A 27,742-nucleotide genomic window follows, 5' to 3' on the forward strand; every position below is an offset into this window, starting at 1 on the left:
CTATCGAAGACGGGACACCAACCTCCAGCCAAGGTAGAGAGCCACCGTTGTCCACAGTGTCTCGCGCAACGGCGCCGGGATCAACAGCGATAGAATGCTGTCCGTGGAGCCGCTCGTGTTACCGGTGTTCGCGAAACCGGAGTTCAGTGCCGGAAGTCTTGACTTTTCGATCTCGGCAGCCTGTAACACGCAAAACGAACCGATCCGTTAACCTCGCGTGGTTTGCCTCGAATGTTCTAATAGATTTCGAAGTTGAAAAATAATCGAGAAATGCATCACGGTTGAAGTTCAAGCGTTCGACTACTCCTATTTCGAACTTCACGACACGCTTACACGATAATTCCAGAGCATCGGAGCGTATCTGTTGCATTGGCTTCGATTATAGAACAGAAAGGGGGGCATACGATTACAGCACATTGAAGAGTTCAGGGGACCCGTGAATCTAAACTTAAATGTACAAATCACTTTCATAAGGTAATTGACCGTCGTTCGCGAACACGAGATAAATTCATAAACTCCCGCGTTAAGAATTCATTACCACCGGGAAGTTTCCCGCGAAAATCTACCTTAAATCAATTTGACTCTCGCAGCTGCTCCTTGATCTTACGAATGTTCAGTATGCACCCCTCGTGGCACACGGCACCAAGTAATCCCGTAGCCTAATTCGTTCGAGACCCTTCGCGGTGTCGCAATGCATTCGCGCGTTTCCGTAACTCGTCGACGTCGGGTGGATTCTCACGAAACTTTCCACGAGCGTCGTCGAAAGTTCACAATTTCTACTTTCAACCCACGCGTCGATTAATTAATCTTCGATTCTTTAACACTCCGTTTTGTTGGATAAAATGAGGGAGCTCTATTCAAACGATTCCCAAGGGAAAAAAGTCTCCTCGTTAATTTCCAAAATTAGAGACTCGTCCGTTTACCGATCAACGATCGAGCAATGTATCTCCTTTTCTAGTAGATTTCGAAAACTTTTCGAAACACTCCGTATCGGACAAAATACAAGGGTTCCGCTGAAACGATTCCCGATCGAAGAAAAGCTTCGCCCTGTTGAGCCCCGAAATCGGGGAGGTATCGTTGGTAAATTTTTCGACGCGCAAATCCGCGTCGGTTCGGCTCGATTCTTTCTCGAAGATTCGTCGAAGGCGGGCTGTCGTGCTTGCCGGAGCAAGAGTCAGGGAGACTACTCGAGGTGAAACGGGGAAACGGAGAAAGAAACGAACGGGGCTAAGGCTCCTAATTGGGAGTGTCCTAATTGGACGGAATTACCGCCGATTCGACGCTCCTTGCGGCTAAGCCTTCGGGCGCGGAGAAAAGCATCACGGTCTTTTTATCGAGTTCCCTTATCCCTACGAATTTACACGAGAAGACGATACGCTCGAGGGGAACAGGAGGAGGTTTAACGATTAAGGTTCCACCGTTTCACCGAGAGAGTCGTGCCGCTCGCGCGAAACACAAATCGGGACCGAGCGCATTAATGTCGGTTAATTGACAATTAATTCCCACTTTGAAAAAAATCCGGGGTCCTCGGTACGCTCGGTGAACTCTTCGCGCTCGAGAGGATCGGCCGGGCCGGGCCACCCCATCGCGCCGAAGACCTCCGTCGCGACTTCGCCGAACGATCGGATTCGTAATCCAATTAGTCGTTAAGTACGGGAATCGGCTCGACGGAGGTCATCGATATCGCGCGGCGATTCGATCCGTCACCGGCTGGGAATTATCGATTCGAACTTCGAGTACGAGTTTCGGGGCTCGTTAAAATATTTCATCGGCTCGAACGTCTCAATCCGCGCGAAAATTCGCAAGAAGCTACTGCGCACGGACGAGAAGATGTCCTAAGGAAGACACGCGGGTCCAATTGGCGTATTGTCGACCAAACAGTTGACCGATTGAGTCGAGAAGAAAAACTGCGCCGAGCTGAAAGTTTACCTCTGAAAGGAACAGCGAATGGTACCGAGAAAGTATATTATTTGCTCCGAAATGTACACCGGCTCGTACTCGAGTTTGAGAAACACTGTGGACGATAAGCCCACCCCGGTGATATTACTCCGGCGCGCGATAGTTTCGCTCTTTTGGTATCTGGCTGCGCGTATTTCTCTACCCCCCTCCCTCGAAGGGATCCGTGGCTCTTTGTTTCCTCGATCACGCCCCTCCCCTATGGGTCACGGCGCGACTTCCGATCCTCGTTTCGTCTTAATCCACTCGTGGTGGCCGGACGTGCAATAATAAACGCCCGAGAAACGGAGGGAAAGCTCAATCTCCGAAGCGGAGGCTTTTATGGGGGGTGGCTATAATATCTGGTCATCGTCGAGTTCGATCGGTCGCGGCCCTACCCCCTGTTCCTCGTGTGGACAGAGGAGAGAAAAACACTCTCGGGCGCGAGCGAGGAGATTACGGAGCGCGGAGATCTCCCCCGAGAGGGCGGGGAGACGCGAGCGGATAGGAAAGCGTCGCATTAAGAAAGAATTATGGTTGGTGGACTCTTCTCGTGGGAGTTGGTCCTCCTCGTCAATTAATACCGTCCCTTCTCGCGGTTCCACGTTTCTTTATTTCTCTCCCCGTCTCTCCCCGTCTCTCCTCGCTCGCGTTTCGTTCGATCCTCTCGCGGAGGCCCGAACGGACCCCGATACGCTTCTGGTCGGCTCGTTAACGTTTCGCGCGTACTCGAGCGTTATCGAGCCACCTGCGCGGCAACGGAGAGACTTTCTCTCTCGACGCCCGACCGTATGAAAAGCCGACGATCGGGTTTTATCGCTCGAGGCCCGGAAGAGAACGCCCGCTTGGGCAACGAGAGCCGCACGGTGTTGAACCGCTCGCGCCTCGTCGCGTCGCCCCGTCTCGGGACGGTAAACGCGAAAATTTACACGCGCGGGACCACGTGCGCGGATGAATTAACGTCGTCGGGCTTCACCGGCCTCGCTAGATTTTAATTGTTCGGGACTGGGGGGCGCAGGATTGCTCAACAACACCGGGGTAGCCCGCGGCGGCTAGGGAGTTTTTCTTCGCCGCGGTTCGCTGCTTCGCGCTCGGTAACGAGTCGCGCTGGTGATTAACAACCGCCCAGGAGTCTTTGCCTCGTGTGTGCGAGGGAATTTTTCAAAGTTCGACGCGAGATTCCGTCGTTCGAACGATCAATTTCACCGGGGGGAACGCGATCTGTCCTTCGATCTTAACGGGCTTTCGCGCGACGACGGAGGACGGATCCCGTCACGCGAAAAACCGAGCGAACCTCGATTATTGTACAGACACGAACGCAGTAGAATTATTCACGCATCTTGGGCTGTACTTTCGAACGAGCAGATGTATCGTTTGCGACTCGAGCGTATCGAAAATTGAATTTTTCCAGAGCACAATCTATCCACTTCTAATTTTAACAAGCTTCTACGTAACGGTAGAATATAGGTCTCTATGTATGGGAAATGAAACACAGATGCTCGATAATTGTAAAGATCTACGCAATTAGAGTTCCCCGGGATTTCCAAACCCCTTCTCGGTCAACCTCGAAATACCGTCGTCTCTACGAGAGGCCATATTTATTCTATACTTCGAATCGTAGATCTCTCTCGTCGAAGAACATTCGGATCCCTGCCGTCTGACCCTCTCGCGTCCATTCGCTTCGAGCGATTACCGCGTCAACAAAAGGACACGTCACGCGAAAGAAACGAGCGTACCTCCCTCCCGTGTCCCCGTGCTTATCGGAGATCACGGAGTGGGAGGAAAATCGCGGCAATTACGCGTACTCGTCGCGATAACCGGCGAGTTACGGTCCCAGGTGTACGGTCGCGCGTCGAAACGCGGTGAATAAATAAATGGCTGTATCTCTCTCGAGCCGAGACGGCCGTGGTTCGCGGGCTACTGTGAGCCAGGAGGTATCATTGTGCAACGTAATTGCGCCGCGCGGCGTGGAAACGAGCGATCGGGGCCCGCGTTGGCGCGTTTCGTCGTCTCGAGCTCGAGAAAAAGCCAATGGAAAACGAAGGTCCGTGGACGAGCGGTGGGGACCGAGGGCCCCGAGACGCGATAAAATCCCTCGGTTCGCGGTCGTCCCGATGGCGGAAGGTGGAAATAAGACGTAAACTCCGCGCGGAACGGATCTCGATCGCGTGCACCGTGGAAGAAACGAGCGACTTTCTTGCGACCGAGAAACCAAAGAAGACCAACTCTCCGAGGCTGTTTTCTTGCCGCCGCTACTGCCGCGGAGGGATCCGTTACGCTACCGAGTCGCCACGGCATCGTCTAATGTATCAATTTGCGCGTCGGCCGATCGTTTAAATAACTGATAAATGTCGGCGGAACGTTTCATTAGCCGCGCGCGCGCCTGGTAAATTGCTCCCCGTTCGCGGAAATCTCGAGGCACGAGGCCCGGCTCGAAGAATATTTTATCCTGTCCGCGGCGCGGGCAATTTTCTACCCGCTACAAATGGGCCTCGTTCGGATTCGCGGAACGAGGAGACGCGCGCCCCGCGAGTTTCTTCCTACCAGCCTGCGTCGAAGCTGCTCGCGGTTTTCCACGAACCCGGGACTTTGAGTTCTTAGGATCCCGTTCGGATCCACGGAACCATTTAACGCTTTTCCGCGAGAATTCGGGAAATCGCCAGGAACATCGAGAGATCGTAACACGGAGGGCCAAGCGGTGGGAATATTCAACCTGGTATTTTTCTTTCGTAATCGTTTCTTTTTCGAAACGATGACGAAAGTGTGCGAAGAAGTATTTCAACCGCGACGTAGATAGAATTTGGTTCTTCGTTGCAAGGAACGAAGATGTTTTAGGAATATTTTACATCGTCTATGACTCGGTGTAATTTTTATTCCAGCTCGTACGATTGCTCTTTGAAGCTTTTTTTCTAGGTTGAACGTTTCCGTCTACCTACATTTTTGAAATATTCGGTGTTCCTTGTTCCTGCTCGCGAAGACCGGGTTCGCGGTTCGTTCGAACTCGCCGAAACGAGAGAACGAAAACGAGATTCTCGCCCCGTCGGTCGTTCGATCGCGTTCGCGATTACTCTCGGAGGAAAATGTCCATTTTCCTCGTCGGAATCCTCGGGATTCGTAATCTCCGCGAATCAACGCGAAGCTAGTGCGAGAAACCACGAGAGAATCGCGAGCGAGGAGGCGAGAGAAAGGGGGCTACGATTGCGCGAGATAATTGAAGATAATTTCCTCGGCCCGTGGCCACGGCTCGTGCTGCCATGCCCACTTAACTTTCACGTAAGGGGATGTGACCACTTAGCCGTTACATGCTCGCTTGCTCTCCATGCATATGTAAAGCGGTGGCTTCCCATGACGAATGGGGAAAAGACGGGGATCGGGGCTGTACAACTTACTAACGAAGAACGCGCGTAACTCTCCGATCGACTCGGTCACCGAGCAACGTGCTACTAGGAATACGTTGCAGCATCCGGTAAAAGGAGTTTACGAGCGGACGACACAGAGGTAGCTGCGAGTTTCGACGCGACGATACGGCCGAGAACACCTGTTGTGTTGGACGGTGACGACGACAGGAGAGAGACGGAGCGAAAGTTTCGATCGCTCGTTGGGACTTTCAAGAGCGTCGAATAAACGCGAGGGACTTTTCTCGGGGAATTTTTGAGCTACGTTGCTCCGATTTTGGAGCTACACCGAGAGCGACGACGAGATCCAAGACGAAGGTACGAGCGAAGAACTCAAAAGGGGACCGAGTACTCGCGCAACGATTTCAATGGGACTCGGTAAACAGAGACTCGAAGAAAATTTGACCCACGTTCGACCGCTCAACGCTGAAAGGACTTTGCGGACGGAGAAGAGTACTTGACCCGTGACTTAACGCTGAACACTTTACGAGACATTGGATAAGAAAGATTGCGATCGTACCGCACGACGCTAACCCCCGCGAGAAGACATACCGCGAAAGTACCAACGGAACAATTATTAAGGGAGCTGCTGGGTGAAACGTTACGTAACCATTTTAATGGAACTTCGTAGATAAGGGAATCGAAAAACGTTCGAACCGTGTTCGAGCACTAGCGTTAACGCTAAATAGTTTACGAGACATCGGATAACAAAGATTGCGATCGTGGCGCATAAAACTTATCGACTCGACTATTGTTTCGAGTCGGGTAGTAGCCTACATAGTAGCTATTGTAAGAAGGAAGAAAGATCGGTCCAGAGTTAAGGGAAACGCGGGACCATAAATAAGCAACTAGCAGCTTTGTGGGCAGCTTCGTAATCCCGTGATCGAGGGTTCGAGCCGCGTTGGAAATTCAATTCCTCGATTTGAATTTGCACGAGACGCGATTCGATTTCCTTACCGTATTTCCCAACGAACTTTCCGGGTTAAATAATTTCTCCGGTTCAATTGCTCGCAAAAGTTCCCTCGAAATCGAACCAACGCTTCCGCGTGATCTTCACGTGCTCTCGGCGAATAACGGACATAAAGACGGCAATAAAGAGCCCGGCAATAATACCGTCCCGTTTGTGTTCTCTATAAAGTGACGCTAACGCTAAGCTACGAGCTTTACGATCCTCCCGTATCGCGCGACATCTCCGAAGATAAGTATACAAGAGAAACGTATAAAAGTGGACGAGAATCGGCGAAAGGGAGACGAAATCCGCGCGAACATCCGGATCTCGACGAAAACGGGACGTTTCTCTCGGGCATCGTCGGATTAATCCGACACTTCGATTCCCCCAGAGGGGTGGAACGCAAACAGGGGGTGGAGGAGGACCCGGAGAGACAATCCCGCCGAGAATTCGCCGCGATTCGTATTATCAACAAGCCGCTCCTCGAGTTACCGAGTCGAAGAGCCGATCGGTATCCGATCTCTGACGAACGTCCAAGCTGGGAGTATACAGAGAGAGAGAGAGAGATTTCTTCAATTTCACGGGTCTGTTCGCCCCCTTCAATTACCGGCACTTAACCAACAATAATTAGACGTTCCAGGATTGGGTATCACGCTGGCGCGGACCTTTAAAGCGAATAAAGTCGAAACGGGATAAAGGAGAGAACGCCCTTCCACCTTGTTCATCTTTTTCTTCTCGTTCTTCCTCCCTCCGTTTCTTTCTCTCTCTCTCTCTTTCTCACTCTCGTGCCATTCTTACTCCGCCCCCGCTGGTTCGGCTCCTTTCTTTCAATCGGCCGCGGCAAATCACGGGGAATCTCGTAAAACCGTGAAAGGACTCCGCTTTTGTCGTCGACGTGCAGTGAAAAGAACGACCGACCGTAATAATCGTCCTCGGAGAGAAACTATCTTCCCGTCTCGGACGATCCCGCTGGTAAGTGATTGCGTCGGGGATTAGTTCTGTTTTTATACCGGTTAACTGTCCATTACGAGCGCGCGGATATTGCTTCCCGATCGTTCTTACGATCGCCTGAAAATTAGTATCCTTGTTCCAACGACCATCGCGACGATACGCGAATCGATCGTCTTGAATCAACCAGGTACGACGGACGCGGAACGAATGGAACGAGTACCGACAACGCGTCGTTCGACGATAAACGATAATATTGACGAGTAATTAGGGGTTAAGTTCAATGGCAGACCGGTCTTTTGCGTTGCTCTTTTCGTACGATGTAGCAAAGACGTTGTCGTATTTACGAGGACGAAACGCAGGAGGTATCGGTTGCGCTGAATCTTGGACTCGAAATTGAGTAATTGTACGAGAGGGATGATTGTTACTTTTCCCAGGTATGGCTTGGAATTTTGAAACTCGATAGCGAAACAACCCCTCGATCTTTCGTACATCCAACTTCTATTTTACGAGTTCTTTTTACCATGGAAATTCTATACCTGCACACGCGTGAAAACAACGAGATTCCTCTTACCCAAAAAATTATTTTATTCCCAACTGATAGTAACTTGGTAGTTACGAAATATTAAGCGAATGCTTTCTTACAAAGATTAAAAATTCTATTGCTGCAGACGCGTAGAGGAAAGTATAATTAGGTCAAGAACTCTTGTCCGAGAAATCTATCTCTGACAAATCACAAAATGGAAATTGTCGAGAATGAAGTGATTTTTTTAAGTAAGAGATCACTCGTGGCTAAATCCGCTACATCCAAGACCACTGATCGCATCGAGTCTCGATCGATCTCGGGAAACGCAACGAAAATCATTCGCAGTTACTAGGTTTCTCTCGTTCGACAAACAACGAAAAACTCGGGTCGTAAAATCAGCGAAGTCGTCGCGTATCGCCCCGGCGATCTATATTTGATCGAGCGATCGACGTGTTCGGGTGAGCGAGCGGAGTTACCGGTGATGAAGCGGCGCGCGCCGGGTCGTACACGCTGGGAGCAATACTAGACGTCTTAACGGTGGCGGGCAGATATTTATTGCGCTCGTGGGACGACATCGACGGTGCCACCGATATAACTAAATTCGCGTTTATGGCCTCGCCTGACCCGCTCCAGCCGCCAATTTTTCTTTTTCTTCCGAGAGACACATAGTACACGCGCACCCGAAACACACCACCGTAAAATGGGAGATACTGAATCATTCGCGGGAAGGAGGAACGATGAGGGAGACCATTAAATCGTCGATATCGTAACCTACGTAGAGAGATTCTTTCGTAGAATCGATTTACCGAAATTGACTCCGAACGATCGATAATGTAACGAATTTTTTATACCGGTGTGCAACGACTAGCTAGAAAAGTACACCGAATCCTATATGTAAAGAGTTGGAACACGCAACACGGGTAGAGTGGAATACCGATTCCTGGTATTCCAATTCAAAAGGTACACCAGTTACTTCTTTCACTCCACCCATGGTGTCTTCCCCCAAACACACCGGTTATTTTTCCTACCACGATGGTAACGACGCTCTTCGTCGCCGTGTAACTCGCGTTTATTTTCGCGGGACCCTCGATATGAAAAAAAAAGAAACAGAAAAACAAGGCGTTCCAGGTGCCTAGGTGTAAAAATTAATTTAGAAATTAAAGGCGTAAAAGCGCCGTAGCTTCGCGCTTACGCCCGGCGGCATCTGCGTATTTCAGCGGGGTTTTATAACGCCGCGATGCAAGGGGGTGGCTTTACGACGAATAAAAGGCATCGCGGGGGTGACTGGAATTGTGACAGGCGGTGCGAAGTGTACGCAACGCAATTATTTTTATGCCGCGCGCCCGCGCCTTACACCTGTACTCTCCTTCCGTCGTAAACGCTTCTCGCGCCGCACGCGCGCCGCTGAACAAAGTAACGATGTGCTCCGTATCCCGACTACGGAAGCTACGAAACAAAAGATCGAGCACGGCTGGCGGGAGGGAGAGGGGACGGGACGAGGAAACGAGAAAATAAAATTACCACCGCCTGCCAATTTTTCTCGTCCCGCGTGCCTCGTTCGCAATTTCGCGAGTTTCCAAGTTCCAACGAGACGCAGTGTGTTCTCCGACGAGTATTTTCTAACCTTTTAACCTTTGAAACTCGCGTTTCACGGTAAACGCAGAGTCTTTCGAGGCTCGAAGGTAACGGAAAACGAGACTCGAAGACGTGGAAAATTTGCACGAGCAGCGACTCGACTCGAGAAACGCAGACCGGGGACAATTTATTTCGAAAGCTGTTCGATACCTCTGTTCGATGCTCTGGAATCGATTCGTAACGGTACAAACCAACGGTTTGACAAACTATCGGTACGACGACCCCTCGTTAAAACGCCGCATTTGTTCTTCGATAAAACGCACCGTAAACGTACAACCGAGATGTTCGTGTATCGCTGACGCAACTAAAAAATTGTTACGTTCCCCGTTGCACCTTCGCAAAGTATCACCATCGAATCGACAAGATCGTCCCGTCAGAAACGAGTCCAAACACGGCCCTATTTGGACTATTTTTTCCCCCGTGTGCGATTCAAAATTTTTCGAAAATCGTCAACGCGAAAAAAAAAAAATGGTCCGAGCACGGTCGTGTTTGGACTCGTTCTACTCGGGGGAATCTCGGCAATCTGTCGCGAATGCTCCGATAAAGATACAAGGAGAATCGTGGATGTCGATTTGCGTTGGTCGCGCCGATAATTCGAGACGCGGTTGCGCTCTCGGTGCATCTCGTTCGTTTCTGGGGCCGAGATACTCGAGGTCGATACTGAGAACAAATTCGCTACCGTCCCTCCTTGAAAGGTACGGTGTACGTTTTAACGAGGAGTTACCGTAATTGGATCGGCGCGTCCCTATCGGTACCGATCGGTCGACCTCGGTAGAACGTCGGTCGGTTATCGAGGTAAAAAAGCGAGCACTGACCTTGGTCTTGGACGCGTGAAAGTCGTCAGCGATGTTCCTGAGGTTGGTACCGACGTTCACCCACTGGTTCTCGTTGAAAGATTGTCCAAAATGTCCGCAGCAATTGTTGCAAATCGACTCCACGACGGGCGTCTTCTTCGACGCACCGATGCCTCCGCTCTCGGATGCTAGCCGGCGCCTTCGCGGCCGCGGCCTCGGGCTAGGAATCGGTGCCTCGTCGTTGCTGCACTCCGGAAACTGGAATGCAGCGTCCCTCGTCGGGCTGCTGGGCGCCGAAACAGTAACCTGCGGCGCCGTGACCGGAAGTTGTTGGACCGCGGACAGCACGAGATCCGGCAACGGCAGCCGCGACAAGTCGGAGTCCACAAGCACCATTGGATGTTCCCGGGATCCAAAACCGTCTCCAGCTCGTCGTGGCAATCGATCTGTGAAACAGAGTAACGGACGTCGGTGAAAATTCTGAGCGAAAAAGATACGGACGAGCTTACATCGAGGAGAACGTCGAGTTTGGATCGTTGGTTTCAAGCAAATTCCATCTGGGGAGGGGAAATGAAACAGAACAATGAACGTTCGGTGAAAACTCTGAACGAAATAGAAACGAGCTTACATCGAGGAGAACGTCGAGTCGGGACAGTTGGTTTCGAGGAAAGACCACTCGGATAGTGGAAGCGGAACGTATCGGCCGTACGGAGAAGCATTGCAGGGAAGTTTGTAGTTTCTTTGGAGGTTCGAGAACGGGTTTGTGGGAAAATTGATAAATAAATAAATTTTCCATACACATTCGTGCAACATCGATCTCTTATAGAACTTACCTACCTCTTCGAGCACAACAGTTCCGATCGCAACGAAACAACCAAAGAACATTGAACGCGACCGGGGCTGTCGTACGACTCGAAGCGTTACAGAAATTATAATTAAAATTTTCAGAGTACACCACGATCGACAACGACGATGAAAAAACTTCTCGCGTATACTCGTACGTTCGCGTTCAATACGGACACCGAACAAAAGAAATGAGAAAAAAGAATTACTTATACCGAGGTACCGTTTAGAAATTTCCATACAGGGGAGGTATCGGTCTGACATATATACGAAACACATTGAGAGACAGGGGTACTACCGTAAGTATTAAGATACAGTATTCGTAGTCCCTCGACATCGAATCTGGCGGAAGAGAATATCCCATCCACGTCGAATATCGCGAAATCCTCGCGCGCCTCCGACGAAACCCAGCTTCAAACTCCTCGCGACATACGACACCTCTTATGCTCGAACGCAAAGGTTTCCTCGATCAGGACAGGCAAGGAATTCCGCTTTTCTCTTCGTCCGGCAATGTGGCACTCGATCGCAGCGAGCGGTTATTTCGCACGCTAACCTATAAAGAAATTCCTTCCTTGGTATTCGATTCTTGTTACTACGTTTACCGTGCACGAGAGACTGGTGTTTTTTTTTTTTCATTTTACCTTAACAATCTAATCTCGCAAGATGAACCCCGAAACGTTTCTCCCAAGTTGAATCTATCCCGCAGTTTGACATCGATACTTTTCACTCTTCCGACACTTCTACATCAAACACATCTTCGACCTCTAGATCCTCGTCTTCCCATTCGAAATCTTCCATATTCGTCGATACGAAATGCATTTTTTCATTCTTGTTTTTCCTTCGAAGAAAGTATAGAGAATCCATTTCAATGTTTGGTACGTTCTTTTACCTCGCAACGACTGCTCGTCCCACCTGTCGTACAACTTGGTTCTCGACGCGGATCGATGTTACACCATCGTCTTTCGGTTTTCTTTCTTCGACGTAACGCGGAACATTTTGCGTACGAAATACAAAGCTGGGTGTTTTCCAACTCATACCGATAATCGATGAAAAACCGCGTACAGTTCGTTCACAGACACTTGCGATACCGTCTAAGCTGCAATCTTTTCCCGTAACCACATATTCCACAGTTCTCGATGATCGAAATATCGTAGCTTCGTTTATAAGTCTACGCGTTTACAACACATAGCAACATCCACAAAATGTTTTCTTTTCCGCACACGGGTCGGTTCCCTCTGCGATCACGTCACTAGGCTCGTCGATGAAATCGGCAAGTCCGCTACTTTCGTACCCTGTAAATTCTCTCGCGAATAATATTTCCACTTGTTCGAGCCACGGTTACGACCGATAGAGCCGAACTGCGTTTCGACGGAGCGTCTCGAACGACCCGCTCCGCGTATAATCTAAACTCTTCCGAGAACTTAGCCGTCATAATATACAAAAGATAGAGAGTATAAACAGAAGGAAAGAATCTCGTGCCGGGTGATAAAGTGACGCGATAAGCGGCAACCTCTGGCGAAGGCTGATGGGTCACTACCGCGCGGTACTCCGACTTCTGGCGAGGAGGGTGGTGCCCCCGGAGATTTTTCAAAATCAGCGATTATCGATACGCAAATAAAGATGCCGACAACCTTTTCTTATTCGTAACACCCAAATTGGACGAATGGGTCACGATGGAGCGTAAACGGGTAATTCTGTTTTTGCGAAATTTGATTCCGGTAAAAGACGACCAGACCTAACCCAAACTGTAAAGATTGGTTCGCGACGTCTGTACGATCGACTGAATTAAAAAAAAATCCCCTCCCCAAAGTGGCCACAGCCCGTTCGCGAAACCGAGGAACGAAATTTGATCGATAAGCTTGACTCGGTATCGCGCCCGAAGGGTTAAAGAGCAATCGTGGCCGCCATTCGTCACCGTTTCGTTCGAGACGATCCTCCCGGCGAAAAACCGAGATGGACTCGAGATTACGCGGAAACCACGATCGACGAAATACGTACGTGTATCGGTGGGTTTCGCATCGTATCTGTATTTGCCATCGATAATTAATCGCCGTTGCGCGGAGTCGCGTTGCGTCACGACAATGGAAATGCTAGGATCTACGCACGCGGGCCGGCCGGGAGTCGGGCCCCGCTTCGCTTATAAGGTTTAATGCCACCGGGCAGACAACGAGAGAGGCGACCGGTGCCCTGTAATGGCAACGAACGACATTGTTGGCTAATGATTGTCTGAAAATTTACAACGACCGTTCGCTCAGCAGCCGAGGCACAGCCTTCGGTTCCGTCGGTTTCGACACCCGTGTGCATCTAACGGCGAGCTGCTGTGCAAAACGTTCGCTACGCGTGCGCGTGCGCGTGGGCGAGAGCGTCACGCGTTCCCCGCTAGACCAATCGGAATCGAGCTCAGGGAGTCATACCCGCCGCGTTCCATCGAGAAGAAAAGAAAACCCCGAGCGAACTATTCGAGGCTCGCGCGGTATCTGCCGACCGGGAAACAACGCGATATCGGCCAGCCATGGCAGACTGCCTGTCTCCTCCCGGAACGCGTACGCGCGAGCTTTTATCGCACTCGGTAAGCACCGAGAAGCAACAACGTTTTCCCCTCGATAAGTCCCCGTGCATCGTACGACGTTTTACGTAGACGACGCGAGATAAACGCTGCGCAATTTCCCCACGAAACGCACGGTGAACCGAAACACGGCCCTCGCTCGTTTTTACGTTCCTCTCGGTAATTAAGAGCGCGACAGGCCAGGGTCACGGTCACTGGAAACTAGTTTTAAACGAGCCGGTTCTTTTTCTTTCTTTCCTTTTTTTTTCCCCTCCCCGTTTGAGGGAGAGCTCGGAAGATTCGCGCGTTAATACGGCCGGTTTCATTGTTCTGGAATTTTACGATCGACAAGTGTTTACAAAGCGCGTAGAAAATCCGTGGGATTTCATCGCGCGGATCGCGGACCCGTATTAGAACGTTTCCAACGATTTTTTCAACAACGTCTGCGAACAACATCGTATCGCGCAAAAGCATGAATAATAGCCGCTTGTATCGCTGATTCATCCGGCTCCATTATCCGTTTCTATATCTACGTTGCCCGGGAGATTAATTAATCGTTTCAACGGCTTTTATCTAGTAGCCGTGGACCGTTGCGCGTAATTCAATTCGCTCGATAAAAACATCGTTGTCCGAATGGAGAATTGTCTTTGCGAAATATACTTGTCCCGTTTCTCGTCGTACATTTACGCCGCCACGTGGATCGAAGTATCGATCCACGGCGATTCGGAAGCTCGATGGCTGCACGCGTTCCGGCGTAATAATAGCGCCGAACCGGAAACGCGTTTCGTTAACCATGGAGATAAAACGCGAGATCGTTCGAAAGTTGGAAAGCGGCGAGAGCGCTAGTAAAATTGGCGAGAATCCGGTGGTATCGGAAAGGGTGTGATTACCGATGTTAAAAATGTGTTTATTAAAGATCTTCGAAGAGTTCGCGGCGTTAAAGAGGGTAAAAGAACAAGATTCCCTGCAGCGGAATATTGCACACTACTTTGGAGCAGCGACTCCAAAGATAGTTACGCTTTTAACGCAAATGGTGCGCCAAATTTTCTTCGTTACAATTTCTTCAATTGTTACCACAATTATTCGCGATTGAAAACTGCGCTTCTTTCTCTGCCCTTTCAGTTCGAGGATTAAAAAAGAAATCAAGACTTGTTTCATACTCGAATCTCTGGTCTCTCGTTTCTTCTACTACGCAAAATTGATCTCAGCAAAATTTTGAAGCTAAACTTACTCTTCGCCCCCAACTCTCTCCTTTGCTTCATCGACGCTAGAACATTCCCGCCTAGTGTTATTCTTCTCCGTAAAAATGTCCAAAACGAAGACCCCGATCCGTGGTCCGGATCGATAGTCGCGATCCAGGAAGAAGTACGGTTCGTGAAAGAAGTACGTCGCGTCCCATGGGCTGTTAGAAACATTTAAACCGTGGTATTTTTCGCGTGGACGGGATGCAAATCCAAGACCGATGCGTGACAAAATAACAATTCCTCCGCGCCTGGGGCCGCCATTGTCTCTGGGTCCGTACGGGTTGTGGCGGGAGCGAGTACTCGCGTTCGCGTTCGCGTTCAGCGCGCGAGCGAGTGCACGCGGTTGCATCCTTGACATTTCGAGTAAACGTCCCGCGGAGGTACACCAGGCCGCGACTCGAGGCTCTCTTTCACTTGTGCAACTCGAGCGCGTGCGCATCGGGGGCCACACATCGTCGCCTACTCGTTCGATTAGCCGTGTACGCGATCGCGAAATCTCCGCCGCGGCGTAAAAGCGAGAGCCCCGAGAGACCCGATGCACTCTCGTGGGACGCGGTTGCCGCTTTTCACCGCTTGCAAAACAGCCTTTAGCTTATCCGAAGACATCGAGACGAGAGAAAGAGAGAGAGAGAGAGAGAGAGAGAGAGAGGAAAAGAGACGCCCGTACCCCTACCACGGGCACAGCTCGCGCTTTCTACCGCGATTTTCCTCTCGCCAAATGTCACTACACCGCGCGAGAGCCGCGTGAGAACGGACCTTTTCCGAAAGCGTTTTATATAATAATCGACCGACGCTAATTATCGTCCCCCTCCGCCCCGATCGAACGATTCGGTCTCCCGATCGGCTGCGTAATTTACGAGCCCGTTGAACGTGATAAACGGCGAGCCTAATTCTGATTTATGCCCCCCCACCTGGATTCAATTTGTTTCGATCTCGATCCGGCCGGGGATATATATCGGCGAGGAATGTCTCGCCTCGCTTCAAGGCGGTCCGGCTACGTTGCTCGACACGCGACCCGATTTCAGGAAATATTTCTACCAACGGTGGAGAGTCGCGAGGGGGATCGAAAATTGATCCGCGTTGAAAAGCGGAGCAACGACGAGGAAAAGGGAAATCATTCGAAAGAGGTCGTTTCTCGTCGGGGAAACAATTCGAGAGTCCGGATTCGAGCGGCGGAGGGTAAAAATTAAAATTCCTCGCCGTGATCGTTCCTCTCGATGCTCGACGCGAGACCGAAAAGGGAATAAAGGCTGTGCGCGCGCGAGCGCGAGCGCTAGCGCGAACGCGAGCGCGCGTCCAATAAAAGCCCCGCGCGGTCCCCGAGCAAAAAGGGCACCGCGCACGTGGCCAACACCCGCGCGCACTCTTCGCGGTCTCGTGTGCGCGCACTTCGGCTGCATCCGAGCGGAGTTATGTTCGGCTCCGCCGAAAGACGACGACGACGACGAGGGAGCGCAGGAAGAGGAGGAAGAGAACGAGGACGGGGGAACACGGGAGCGAAGGAGACCGAGGAACAAGTGTACAAGGGGAAGGAACGAGTGTACAAAGAAAGGAGAAGCTCGTGCAGGAACGAGGAGAACGTAACGCGCGGTTCCGGGGGGAGACAAAGACCAATGAGAGGGAGAAAAAAACGTTCCGGCGAAAAAAAAAAAGAAAAAAACCGGGGGATACGCGACGAAGAAAGGAATGCGCGCGGGCAAAAAACCGAGTTCCACGGAGATAGAGCACGGAGTCGTAGTGCATACGCCGCGTGGAAAAAAAAAGAGGAACTCGAGGAAGCAAAAACAGGAACGGTACGAAGAGAACCGTCGAGAGAGGGACAGAGTGACGGAGAGAGAAAGTAACGTGGAACGACAAAACAAGGAGCAAAAGCGACCGAGAAAAAACGCGGGCACGAACGAGAGGGAAAATTTCAAGGGAGAACCACGAACAGGAGAAAGGGGGGAGGGCCAACGAGAGACAATGCGAGCGCGTTATATACCAGGCGCGCGTTACGTCCAACGAACGGAGACGGAAAAGGGTGAGGAGTGGGGGAAGATCGACCGCTGGCAGCATATGCGAGCACGTGAGTCACATGGAGCGCCCTTTGTACATAAGTGCAACGCAACTTGTTACAGTATATGTAACGTCAACCCTGGTGGCGCGCTCGGGCGCACGCGTTCCCCGCTAAGTCAGTGTGCGCCGTGTGGCGATCGTAGCTGCGATCCCGCACATGTGTGCGCGCGCCAGTGAACGCCGAACCGCACAAAGAACCCCTCTCAAGGCCGCCGGAGCCGCAACGCACACACGCACACACGCTCGCGCTCGTTCGCGAAACGCCGCGCACGAAACTCTCTGCACGTGCGTGCGTAAACACTCGCGAACTCGACTCTCCGCGGCTCGCGTGTGTTGCGCGTTGTTGCGCGTTGTCGAGCGTTGTCGCGCGCGCACACGGATGCATACACGGAAGACCGCGCGCGACCGTGTGCAGCGTCCGCGTGTAGGTGCACGCGAGAGATCGCCGCTCGCTGCAGTCGAGCGCGCCGCTTTTTATCGTTCCACGCTTTTGCCACTTTTCCGGGACAATGAGACACGCACCGCGGGAGACACGAGCACCCGAGCGAACTGCGTCGTTCGGACGATCGCCCGTTTTGGCCGATACGCGCGACCGAGCCGCGATCGGGCACCGATTTTTACCGCGAGCCAATTCCTGATCGCGGGGAGGAGAGAGCGCTCTTTTATTTTTCCAGCGCGCGTGTCACGGCGAAGCGCGATCTCTAGACGTCGGTGTACAAAGACGCGTCGACGAGAACGCGTTGTTACTCTCGATGACGTTTGTGGTTCGAACTGCGCCTCGATGACGTCGACGGTGCGCGTTGACGTTGCTGGCTTTCATCGTCGACGGTGCGTCGTTACCGTTGGTGACGTTGTCGTCGAGACATTTGAACGGAAGGTCGTTAATCGAAGACTCGTTATCGAAACGTCGCCGTTGATTGCACTGGTGTTCGAAGACAGCAGTATCGATAGCATCGAAAAGGCTTGTTTACCGTTGTCGGTGTTGACGTCCATTTGAACCGCGTATTGGGATGCTCACGGACGCTCGGCGCGTCAATGACCACAGACCCGGCGCCTGAACCTGGTTAACGTCGATGGCGTTGGTAACGCGTTGTCATCGTTGGTATCCAAAAACATTTCGCCAGCGGGTGTATGTCCAAAGACATACGGACAATGTATCGGAGGGCACAAACTCGTTGACAAAATGTTCTTGCACTCGAGTGCCTACATATCCGAGGAAGAGTGTCCAAAGACGAATCTCGACAAGATACCGTTGCCGTGGATGTCTCAACGACCCGCCGGTAACGCGACATCGGTTTCGATGTACGAATACGCGGTGACAGAATATTTATCGCATCGTTGTCTTAAACATCCGTCGACTGCATCTTGTTCCTGCTGACGTCTCAAAGGTGCGCCAACTAGCAACATGATGTCGTCCAAAGACGCATTGTGTCCAGAAACTTGCCAACAACGATCCTTTTGACCCGTCGACCGCAACTCGTTATCGTTGATGTCTCGAAGATCGGTGTATCTCGATTGCGTCGATATCCGTATCCGTGGACCGCGTTGATGTTCAGAGACTCGTCGTCGAGGCATCGTCGTCTTCGATCCCTCGAAAGCGGTACGGTGCGCGATAACCTTCCTATCCGCGTATTATAAACTCCGTTTTCAAATCGCGACAATACAAGAGCAACGACCATCTCGGCGTCTTCGAACGGTAAAATACAAACGTTGAACGATTCTCGATAAACTATCGAGCTCGCGGCCGCGCAACGTTCACCGCTGGTTGGAAATATCGCCGGGTCGTTCGCGTTCGACGAAATCGTAAACGCTCGGAGCTTTCTCGCCGGTATGGACGTTTGTTCGTGTAACGTCGATCGTTTCACGGTGAACGTCCCGGACAAAAGCCACGGAGGATGTCGCGCCTCCGGGTCGATTTCGAGCGCTTAGCGAAAATCGTGGAAAATTGCGGAAAATCGCGGCCGACTCCGTTGCAAAGGTTCGGTGGAAAACGCATCGAGGGACGATCGATCGATGCGCGGCCCATTTTTTTTTCTCTCTCTCCTCTACCCCCCTAAACCCTTCGTTGACCACCACCGAGCAATTCCTCTCCGCTGGCAGAAATCTCGCGGCGATTGTTTTTGCGGTAATTGCCCCGCGTGGAAACGGCTCGAGCAGATACGTTATCGCGATGCAGGCAACGGGGAAATGGTAAAAATGGGGGAACAAGGTTGCGCCACGACACGGCCGGCCATCGATTTCCTACGACTATCTGATTACCCAATAAATTCTACCGGCCGCTTCTAGCTCGCGACTAGCGTTAAATCGGATTCTGCGGTGCAGAAGTTGTGTATCGGGAAATGTTGCGAGGCTCGCTCGACCGATTGATTGCGCTCTACGGACTACGTGACTCGCGATTCCGCGCCGGATAGATTTAATCGCGACTCCGAAACCGATCGACCGCAATGTCCCTCGTGATCCGAGCGACCGTCCCCATCCTGGATAAAACGAAGCTACTGGAAAAATTCTAGAAACTCCGATCTGCGTTCCACGGGAGAGTTACGGTCCGGATCGCTTTTCGAACGGAGTCGAGTTGGAGTCGATTATCGGTGCGGATAAATCGTGAAATATTCGGGACAAGTATACTTTTCGATCGTAACGGATAGCACTGCGGAGAAATCTTCTATCGGAACACCGGAGTTTCCTACGTGTTCATTTTCAACGTTAACGCAGCGAAACGATACAATTCCAAACGAACGGAGTTCGATTTCGCGGACGATCCGAAAACACGTTTGAATAATTCGACGAGAGATTCCGCGAACGAGAGACCGGCTCGCGGGTACGGCTCGTTGGAAGAAAATTCAAGGTGGAGCGGGTTATTGCGCGTTAACTCGATGGCGAATATCGAGCGGAACCGAGCCTTCGAGACGATCGATCCGCGGCGGTGAAATCCTGTCCGGGGTAACTCATCCGACGGCTCTATTTACATCGAGCGACAGGCCGATGCACGGCTTCCGTTGGCGGCGTAATCGCGTAGAAACTACACATCGCTGATTACATCGTTAGCCGGCGGGCCGCGCTCGTTGCGTTTTACAAGGCACGGCGCAACTCGGTCGCGTCTCGCCACCGTTATTCGACGATTATAATTACGAGCACGTTGCTCGCCTCTATCGCCACGCGCGCTACGCTCCTTCTGCTTCTCTCTTTCCGTTACCACGGGGAAGACCCGCGGGCTGATAATCGAGCCGAGCGGAAATCGATTCCTCGAAGCGATCCGCGGAGAGGACGACCATCGGGACACGTGCATGCCAGAGCCCGCGTCTTTTCCATAGGCCTCGCGAATTTTCAAAGCGCGTTATTTTTGGAGCATTCGGCGCACGCGCTTATCGGTCGCGATGTCCCCCGCGTTCCTACGAGCGCGATTATCGCCGTACTTCGCGCGAGAAAGAGTCGTCGTTGAACTTTGGAATCGACGGATCCTCGAGATTCGTAAAGTAGTTTTCTTCGCGATTACAAGTGAAGAGATTGCGACGCGACGAAAGTCTCGCGGGGAAAATTCTACAGCGAGGAAATACCAGAGTAAGGTAATTCTAGAGCGAGGAAATTCTAGAGTAAGGTAATTCTAGACCGAAACGATTCTGAAGTACAATATTCTAGGGTAAGATAATTTTAGCCGAACGACGATATTCTACCGTGAACAAACTTCGGTGGAAAAAGATTCCAGAGTAAATAAACGGTCTAGAGTGAAATAATCACCACGTGATACAATTCCAGAGCGAAGAGATTCACGGATAAATCTAGAGCGGAAAAATTCTAACGCTACGAAGTTCCAAAGTATTCAAATTTTAGCGCGAAAAGATTCCAGAGTGAAACAATTCCAGCGTGGGGTGCATCGAAGGAAACAAAGGCTCGATTTTATTTACCTTGGGAATCTGTGGGTTGAAATCCGGTAAATCTCGACGAGCAGCGCGCGTGCATTGTCCATAGTCTCGACGATCGTAATCGTTGCAACCTTTCGAAGCGAATATCGTTCCGGAGTAGAGGCTACGCGGAACACGCGTAACGCTTGTAACGGCGGATTAAAAATCCGTGTTCGCACGGGTAATTGTGCGTTTTATTCGTACACGCGCGTGCACGGTCCCTGCCGGATAGTTTTCTTCCCATCGAAACGGAGAATTAATCGTCAGCGAGGGTGCAAACTGGAATCGCGAAGACGAGCCGTGCTCGAGCTTCACGCTCGATAAAATCCTCGATGACGAGCCGCGATAAACGAACCACGGGGCCGAGGCGATCGAAAGAAAGGGTGGCGCGGATAAGATCTGCCGAAAATTTCACGTGCGGCCGCAGACGCGTGTCCGTAACCGGACGCGAAGAATGCGCTCGCGGAACCGTGAAAATGTCCCGTACGTGGCCCCTCTTGATTTTCTTCCGAGACAGAAAAATACCAATTCCTCGAGAACGTTTGTCTTGCTCCGATTGCGAAAATTGGCAAAATTCTTCCCCGGAGAAAAGTATCGACCAACGAAAAAAAGAATAGAATTAAATACGTCGAATGAATTACGCGATAAGTAGGTTTACGAATTAAAATCTACGTTGTTTAAAATGTTAAGTTTAATACAACGGTTGACGGTATTTCTTATAAATGGAAACAGATTTCTCCGAGATTGGTTCATCGAAGCGATCGATCGGCCATTCATTCGCGAGTGGTTCGAATCGGGTTCCAAAATCCGAGGTAACTGCGCGGGGAGCCTTACCCGAGCGGGCGCAATTAGAGTTTTAATTAAGAAACGACGCGGCCCGCCCGATAAGAATCGACTCGTCGAGAAAACGTTAATTGGCCGGAACTACGAGCCACCGGCTCGCCAAGTCGAGAGGAATTCGCGACGTTGGAAGGCGTCGTTCTCTCGGTGCATCGTCGACGATCGCGCGGAACGCGGGGAATCGGATTCTTCTTTCCGCGTGACTTTTTCGGCCGATTTTCGCGAGAACGCGCCCACCGGCGCGGAAACGAAGTCAGAGGTGAATTGGAAAATTCAATAAGACCGATTCGCGGGGGTAGATAAGAAAGATACGACATTCTTCTCGAGATTCCGTCGCGGAGATAAAGAGTGGCTCGTCGATAACGCAACGTCGAACGAACGGGGGACGAGAGACAGGGGGAGAGCGGTACAGCTTCGATGAATATTTTAAGAACTTCGATAACGCTTGCCTTCGAACGGAAAGGACGGAGACGGCCACCGAGAACCGGACAATCGACGATGACGAATTCTTTTCGATATTCCATCGTCTCTGCAAACTTCGCTTCGACGATGTCCTCGATGTCCCGGATCGATCGTCTTCCGGTCTTACCGGAAGCGAGAGGACCGTGACCGGACAGATTCGTATTCGAACGATCGCATCGAAGATCGCGGAAGATGACGAGATTCGGTGAAGCTCGTGAAATTTTAGATCGTTAGAAAAACGAAGCGTGAAAAACTTCGATCAAAATTACGATCGATCCATAGAAAATACTTTTAAGTAAAATTCCGTCCGTCTCTCTATTCGCGAAATCCTCGATAAAGAAAAATTTACATCCAAGAAATATTTCCAATACGGTGTATTTCCTCGTTCGTGGTCCGTAAGTCTATCGAGAGCAACGAATCGAGACGCGATCGAATCACGGCCAGATTCGCGGAACGGAACGATCGGGAACCGCGGCGAGTAATCGAGATCGAAAGCGCGTAAATCTCGTCAGGACGCGCGTCTACTCGGAATCGTCCGAGCGCCGAGAAATTCGGCGCATCGATACGAAACCGTGGCTTCGCGGACAAAGTAACATAATACGAAGTTCAGTGTCTAAGGGGGCTATCGTTTCACGGACGTCACCCGATCTCGCAGTTACCGAGAAATGAAACGCCACCGATTAGAGACGCGATCGCGCGAGCCGTGGTTCGATTCGTCTTATCGAGTCGGTGTCGCGGTAAGATGTACCGTCCGCGAGATAGATACACACCGGGAAAGTTGACGTACACGGTCTGGTACCGTTGGACACCCGTTGGAAAACAAAGAGACGAACGAGAGAAAAACGAAACGGCGTGTTATCGAGTAAGCGCGTAATCGTTATTACCGTGGTCGCCGTTTACGCGAACGCGATGACGAGGGGGAAGTTTTCTGCAAATGTCACGGGAGAAGTCTCGTACGGGGCTGGCCACAGCTGTTTCTATAAATAACCACCCCCGATTCCATGCAACGGGCGGGCCGTGGTCGGGTGCGCGCGAACGCGGGCGCACGCTCGAGCCAGATTCTGCATCTTCTCTCGCGAAACCGCGGCTGCCGGCGAACTATGGTTATTGACCCTCACACACGCGCCGGCCGCCAACTATTTCCGTTCGAGAAAATAATGAACCGCGGATCTCGGCGCATAATTTAACTTCGTAATGAGGATTCTCGCGAGTCTCCATCCGCTCGCTTGATTTATGACACGAGCGCCGGAACTCCGCACGGCGACGGTTTATTGCGCGGACGATCGGATACGCTCGGGATTCCTTCGCGGGAGAGCAACCGAACGAACGCGGATTTTCACCGAACTTACCAACGATCGTGCCATTCGTGACCCGTGTTTACTCGCCTCGTGATCCTAGCCACCGGTTTTACGTAGTGCCTCCACGAATTACGGGAAAAAATGTTGTTCCGCGCACGGTAAGTGCTCTCTAACCCGTGTCCGAAAGATAGCGCGTAACTAACGATAAACGTAGCACGGGACTCTACCGTGACGCTCTCTACCTGAACTAAACATTCTTTTTTTCGCAGGATATGAGACATACTGCGTTCTCGAGACGATTCGGTTGCGGTCGAAAACGTGCAATTTGCTCTATAAATATTCTACTCGTCGAAACGTTACTGACTGCGATGATCAACGGAAACTCGGCTTACCGACGAACACTTTTGAAAATTCCGCCCACGACGACGCGGAATAAAACACGAAACGTCGATCGTACGTTCCGGAACTATCGGAAGATAATTTTCGAACGTTTCTCTCGGAAGCTCAACCCGTACAGAACGCAAGACCGAAATGACTTTCGTCCATCGGAGCGTAACGAACGCGGTGTATCTTTCCCCTGCGAATTCGAACCCTTCGAAACTTTTTCCTACGGACACCTTCCGAGACGGTTCGAGAACCAGGCAGAACCGACCGTTGGAAATCCAGCGAACCTTCGACGGACCCAAAACTCCGAGGGGGCCTCCCGATGGTAGGGTTCGGGTCGCGTAAACGAGTAAATACACCGGGCAGAGTGTCGCGTAGCTCCGAAACAACAGCGCCCCGACGACCGGACGCAATTTGCGGTTTCGTTCGGGACGCGTCCACGCGCGCCTCGCGTCGCGTCGCGTCGCCTCGCGTCGCGTCGGCGAGATCAAAGGCTCGTTAGCGACGTATCGTCGTTTCACGGCGATAAAATGGATACACGGAGTGGCGCCGTAACATCGTCGATGCGTCGACCGCGCGCGGTGTATTTTATCAATTATCGCGGAAACCGATGCGTCCCGGCGCGCGCCTCGATATCGCGCGAGTTACAGTTTTTATGTACCGCGAGCCTCCTGCTGCTGTGTCGTCCCTCCGCGTTCGAGATTTCCTTGGACGATTTCTACGAGCGATCGAGCCCGTCCAACGCGGTATTTAAGTCCCTGCGGAGTTCCAGACGGTCGTCTCGGTCGCGAGCGAGGCAATCGTCGTTACGCACTTTGCGGTTGATACTGCAATCTCTAGTGGACGCGAACCGGACAGGATCGACATCCGAGATTCGGGGAACGGGGCCGTTGCATCGCGTTTTACGGCGCGTTTTACTCCGGTGTGTTGTGCCTGACCATCGCTCTTCTCCTCTCTTCGTTCCGCGCGCGGTCCGCGTTCCCTCCCGGCCTGTCTCCTCCTCCGGCAACCTCCACCACCTCCTCCTCTTCCTCTTACCCTCCTGTCGATCCGGCCGACCGCACCGTCTCTTTCGCCGTAAAGGAGGCTCGCTCGGGCAGCGGTGCAGGGTCATGGCCGGACATCGTCTGCCATACTCTCGACTCTACACCCACGCTACATCTGTTATACTCGCCCCCTTTCGCTCGCTGCACCCTCGTAAAGTCGCGTTTCATTATGCGCCCGAATATAAGTTACCGCAATTTACGCCTCTCGCGACTTTCCCACCTCCAGCTCTTCGCGAACCGCCGCGGCGAAAGACGCGCGACGCGGCGAATCGAAACTCGTGGCGGTTCTACTCGCGCGAGAGAGAGACAGAGAGAGATACAGAGAGAGCAAGAGGTTTTCTCGTTCGGAGGTTTACGGCCACAGCAGGTGGCATCGAGGAAACTCCGACTCGGCGAAATTTCGCTTCAACGACCGAATAACACCGAGCGTACGGTCTCTGCGCACGAGCGCGCCGCTTTTTTTCACGGAAATTGCGTCCTCCGTGTACGAAAAAATCCTGGCCAAAGACGGATCATTTTTCTACTCGAATTTCCCACCGTCGCGGTTTTTTTTTCGCCAAGCGTTCGACGATCCGTCGTACGAAGTTGTTCGAAAGATTCGAAGTACCACCCGAATCGTTTCTTCCCCGGCTTCTTTTTACGCGCGACGCGGATAATCGATTTACGCGGAGAAACGTGCGATTCCGTTTGGAGAAAAGAGGTAACTTTGTAGAAAGTTGGACATTGATAAACAGTCTCGGTACCGTAAAAGAGATACGTTATCGAATTACGTGACTCGGGTATTACGATTTCCCCGTGTCGTTCGTTCGATCGGACGGTTACTCGGATAACTTCTTTTATTCTTTCCGAGACGAAACACTGTATCGCTCCGTGGACGAAATTTTTATCTTCGACCGGTTCTCTCGCGCTACCCGTGTATCCATTCTACGCGAAAATAAATGAAAATGAATACTTTCGCGGAACGTGTTTTTACTTCTCCGCGACGCAGTTTCGGCCCCGATCGTCGCACTCTCCGAGTCGACCTCTTCGGATTTTCGGTTCGAGTGATTCGAACTCGATGCGAACGCGCGTAGAATCTCGTTTCGGTTGGTTCGCGATTCGCGGCCGACACCGCGAACCGCGAGAACCACGGAAACAATTTTCTACGCGCAGGTCGTACGATAATTTCGCAAGCAAGATCGGCTACTCGTGCAGTGCTACAAACATCCAACGTGGGAAAAAATATCGGGATGACCGAGCGCGACCGGTTGGTGGGAGAAGGAACGCGTTGGACGATTCCGGGCCCAGTTCCGAGATCACGGTACACGGATTCGATCTCAGTCGCGTGGTTCGAGATGACGCGAATTTCGCGAAGGTGTCGTAAAACGTCTCGCGAGATCGGACCGACGTGTTTCGACGGTGACTCACGGGGACCAATGACCCTCGCGATCGAAACTATCGAAATTTTCGAGGGAATCGCGCAACGCGCAACGCGCGACGAGGACGACGGCCTCGACGAAAACGATTCGCGACTTTTCGATGTTCTCGGAACTTCGATCGCGACCACGCGACCACGCGCGCACGAATACAAAGCAAACTTTCTCCGATTCCACGAAGTTCCCGTAACCCGTTGCGACTTTGTATCCGATTTTCTACGCCGTGCCGCGATTTTACGACGTTTCCACCGTGGCAGGAACACCGTTCCGCGAAGTCCGCGAACGGTGCTACGGAATTTCAACCGCGCCAAAACGGTCCGCCGCGTTGTTGCGCGCGACAACCACGTGTTGCACTCCTAGTCGATACACCGCCGCGTACGCTGGTCGCGCGAGCGCGCCTCCTACTCGGAGAGCTCGCGTGTGAAATGGAAATCAATGCCCCGTTACAGCGAGTATTTCTCACCGTGATCGTACTTTATTTCGATGTATCGACGATTACGCGATACGCGTTTTCGGGAGACGAGAACAAAAAATATGAAATGTGTCGAGGTGTGCGGGGAACGATACAGAGTGAGATTCGAGCGAAAAGTGAACGCTTCGGTGACAAGTCTACGAATAAATTGACACACGAGGTAAGGTGTAAAGAAAAACACAATCAACGAGGGAACAACTAGGTTTCGACATTTCCTCAACGGGTGACATCGACGAAATTTACAATCATTCATGGGAGACTCGCACAAAAAATACCGCCGAGTGCGCATATCTCTCAACAATTACGTTACTTGACATTGTTGTGAATAACTACCAGTTTCGATGATAATATACGATCGGTATTGCTCGTTCGACGCAACCAGCCCTCCGCAGAGAACCGAGTAACGTCTCGCGAACGATGCGTCGTCGATCTGTCGTGTAACCGCAACTACGAGGTTCCTTGTCTTCTGATCGCGCGTCCCTCTGCGAAGCCGTGGGGACCAATGTCGTTGGTGAGAGCGAATCTTCAGCTCCGAGCGCGAACGGGTACCGCGGGATCGGGGGGAGAACGAGCGAGACGAGCGCGTACGAATCACGCGACGAGCGAGAACGACCCGACTCGACTCGACTCGACGATTCCGTTTTCGGGTCGTCTCGCGAGACGCGAGCGTGCTCCTCGTCGGGTCGTTCATCGCCACGGGTGGTTCGACGGCCGTGCAAGACGAAATAGGAAAACCGCGAAACGGACCAGGATCAGACTTAAACAATCGTACAACTCACGATTTCGTGATGGATGTTGAGCTGTTCTGCTTCGGAGGACCTGTTGCAGAGCAGCGTAGAGATCGCGCATGAGCTGTTCCAGCTGCTGGCTTCTAGCCTCCGCGTCGTCGTCGGTCGGCAACGAGAACGGGATCGCCATCTCTTGGTCGTGGCAGGTGCACCTGGTAGCTGGTTATGGTGTCCCTCAACGCCGTTTTGCTCGCCGATCGAGGGAAAGGACCACTGCAATACGAAGCGCCGAGTCCGTGGCCCGAAGCACCAACCACTTCGAATTACAA

The 27,742-nt window shown here is 51.8% G+C and overlaps 1 protein-coding gene across 1 annotated transcript; it reads right to left on the minus strand.

Annotated features, from left to right (window-relative positions):
• Positions 1-27,742, minus strand: LOC143151139 (uncharacterized). The gene is made up of 3 exons (XM_076319988.1): positions 27,465-27,742; positions 10,204-10,628; positions 1-180 (listed from the first exon to the last, which is right to left on the minus strand). Exons 1-3 carry the CDS (start codon positions 27,601-27,603, stop codon positions 1-3), a joined length of 744 nt encoding a protein of 247 aa, XP_076176103.1. The 5' UTR covers positions 27,604-27,742.

The sequence above is a fragment of the Ptiloglossa arizonensis genome, chromosome 9 (assembly GCF_051014685.1).
Source record: "Ptiloglossa arizonensis isolate GNS036 chromosome 9, iyPtiAriz1_principal, whole genome shotgun sequence".
In the NCBI taxonomy this organism is placed as follows: Eukaryota; Metazoa; Arthropoda; class Insecta; order Hymenoptera; family Colletidae; genus Ptiloglossa; species Ptiloglossa arizonensis.

Coding starts and splice junctions, on each gene's coding strand:
- LOC143151139 (XM_076319988.1), bottom strand. CDS start 27,603: ATGGCGATCCCGTTCTCGTTGCCGACCGACGACGACGCGGAGGCTAGA. Junction 10,629..27,464: donor TCAACATCCATCACGAAATC/GTGAGTTGTACG, acceptor TCTGTTTCACAG/ATCGATTGCCACGACGAGCT. Junction 181..10,203: donor TTCACGCGTCCAAGACCAAG/GTCAGTGCTCGC, acceptor TGCGTGTTACAG/GCTGCCGAGATCGAAAAGTC.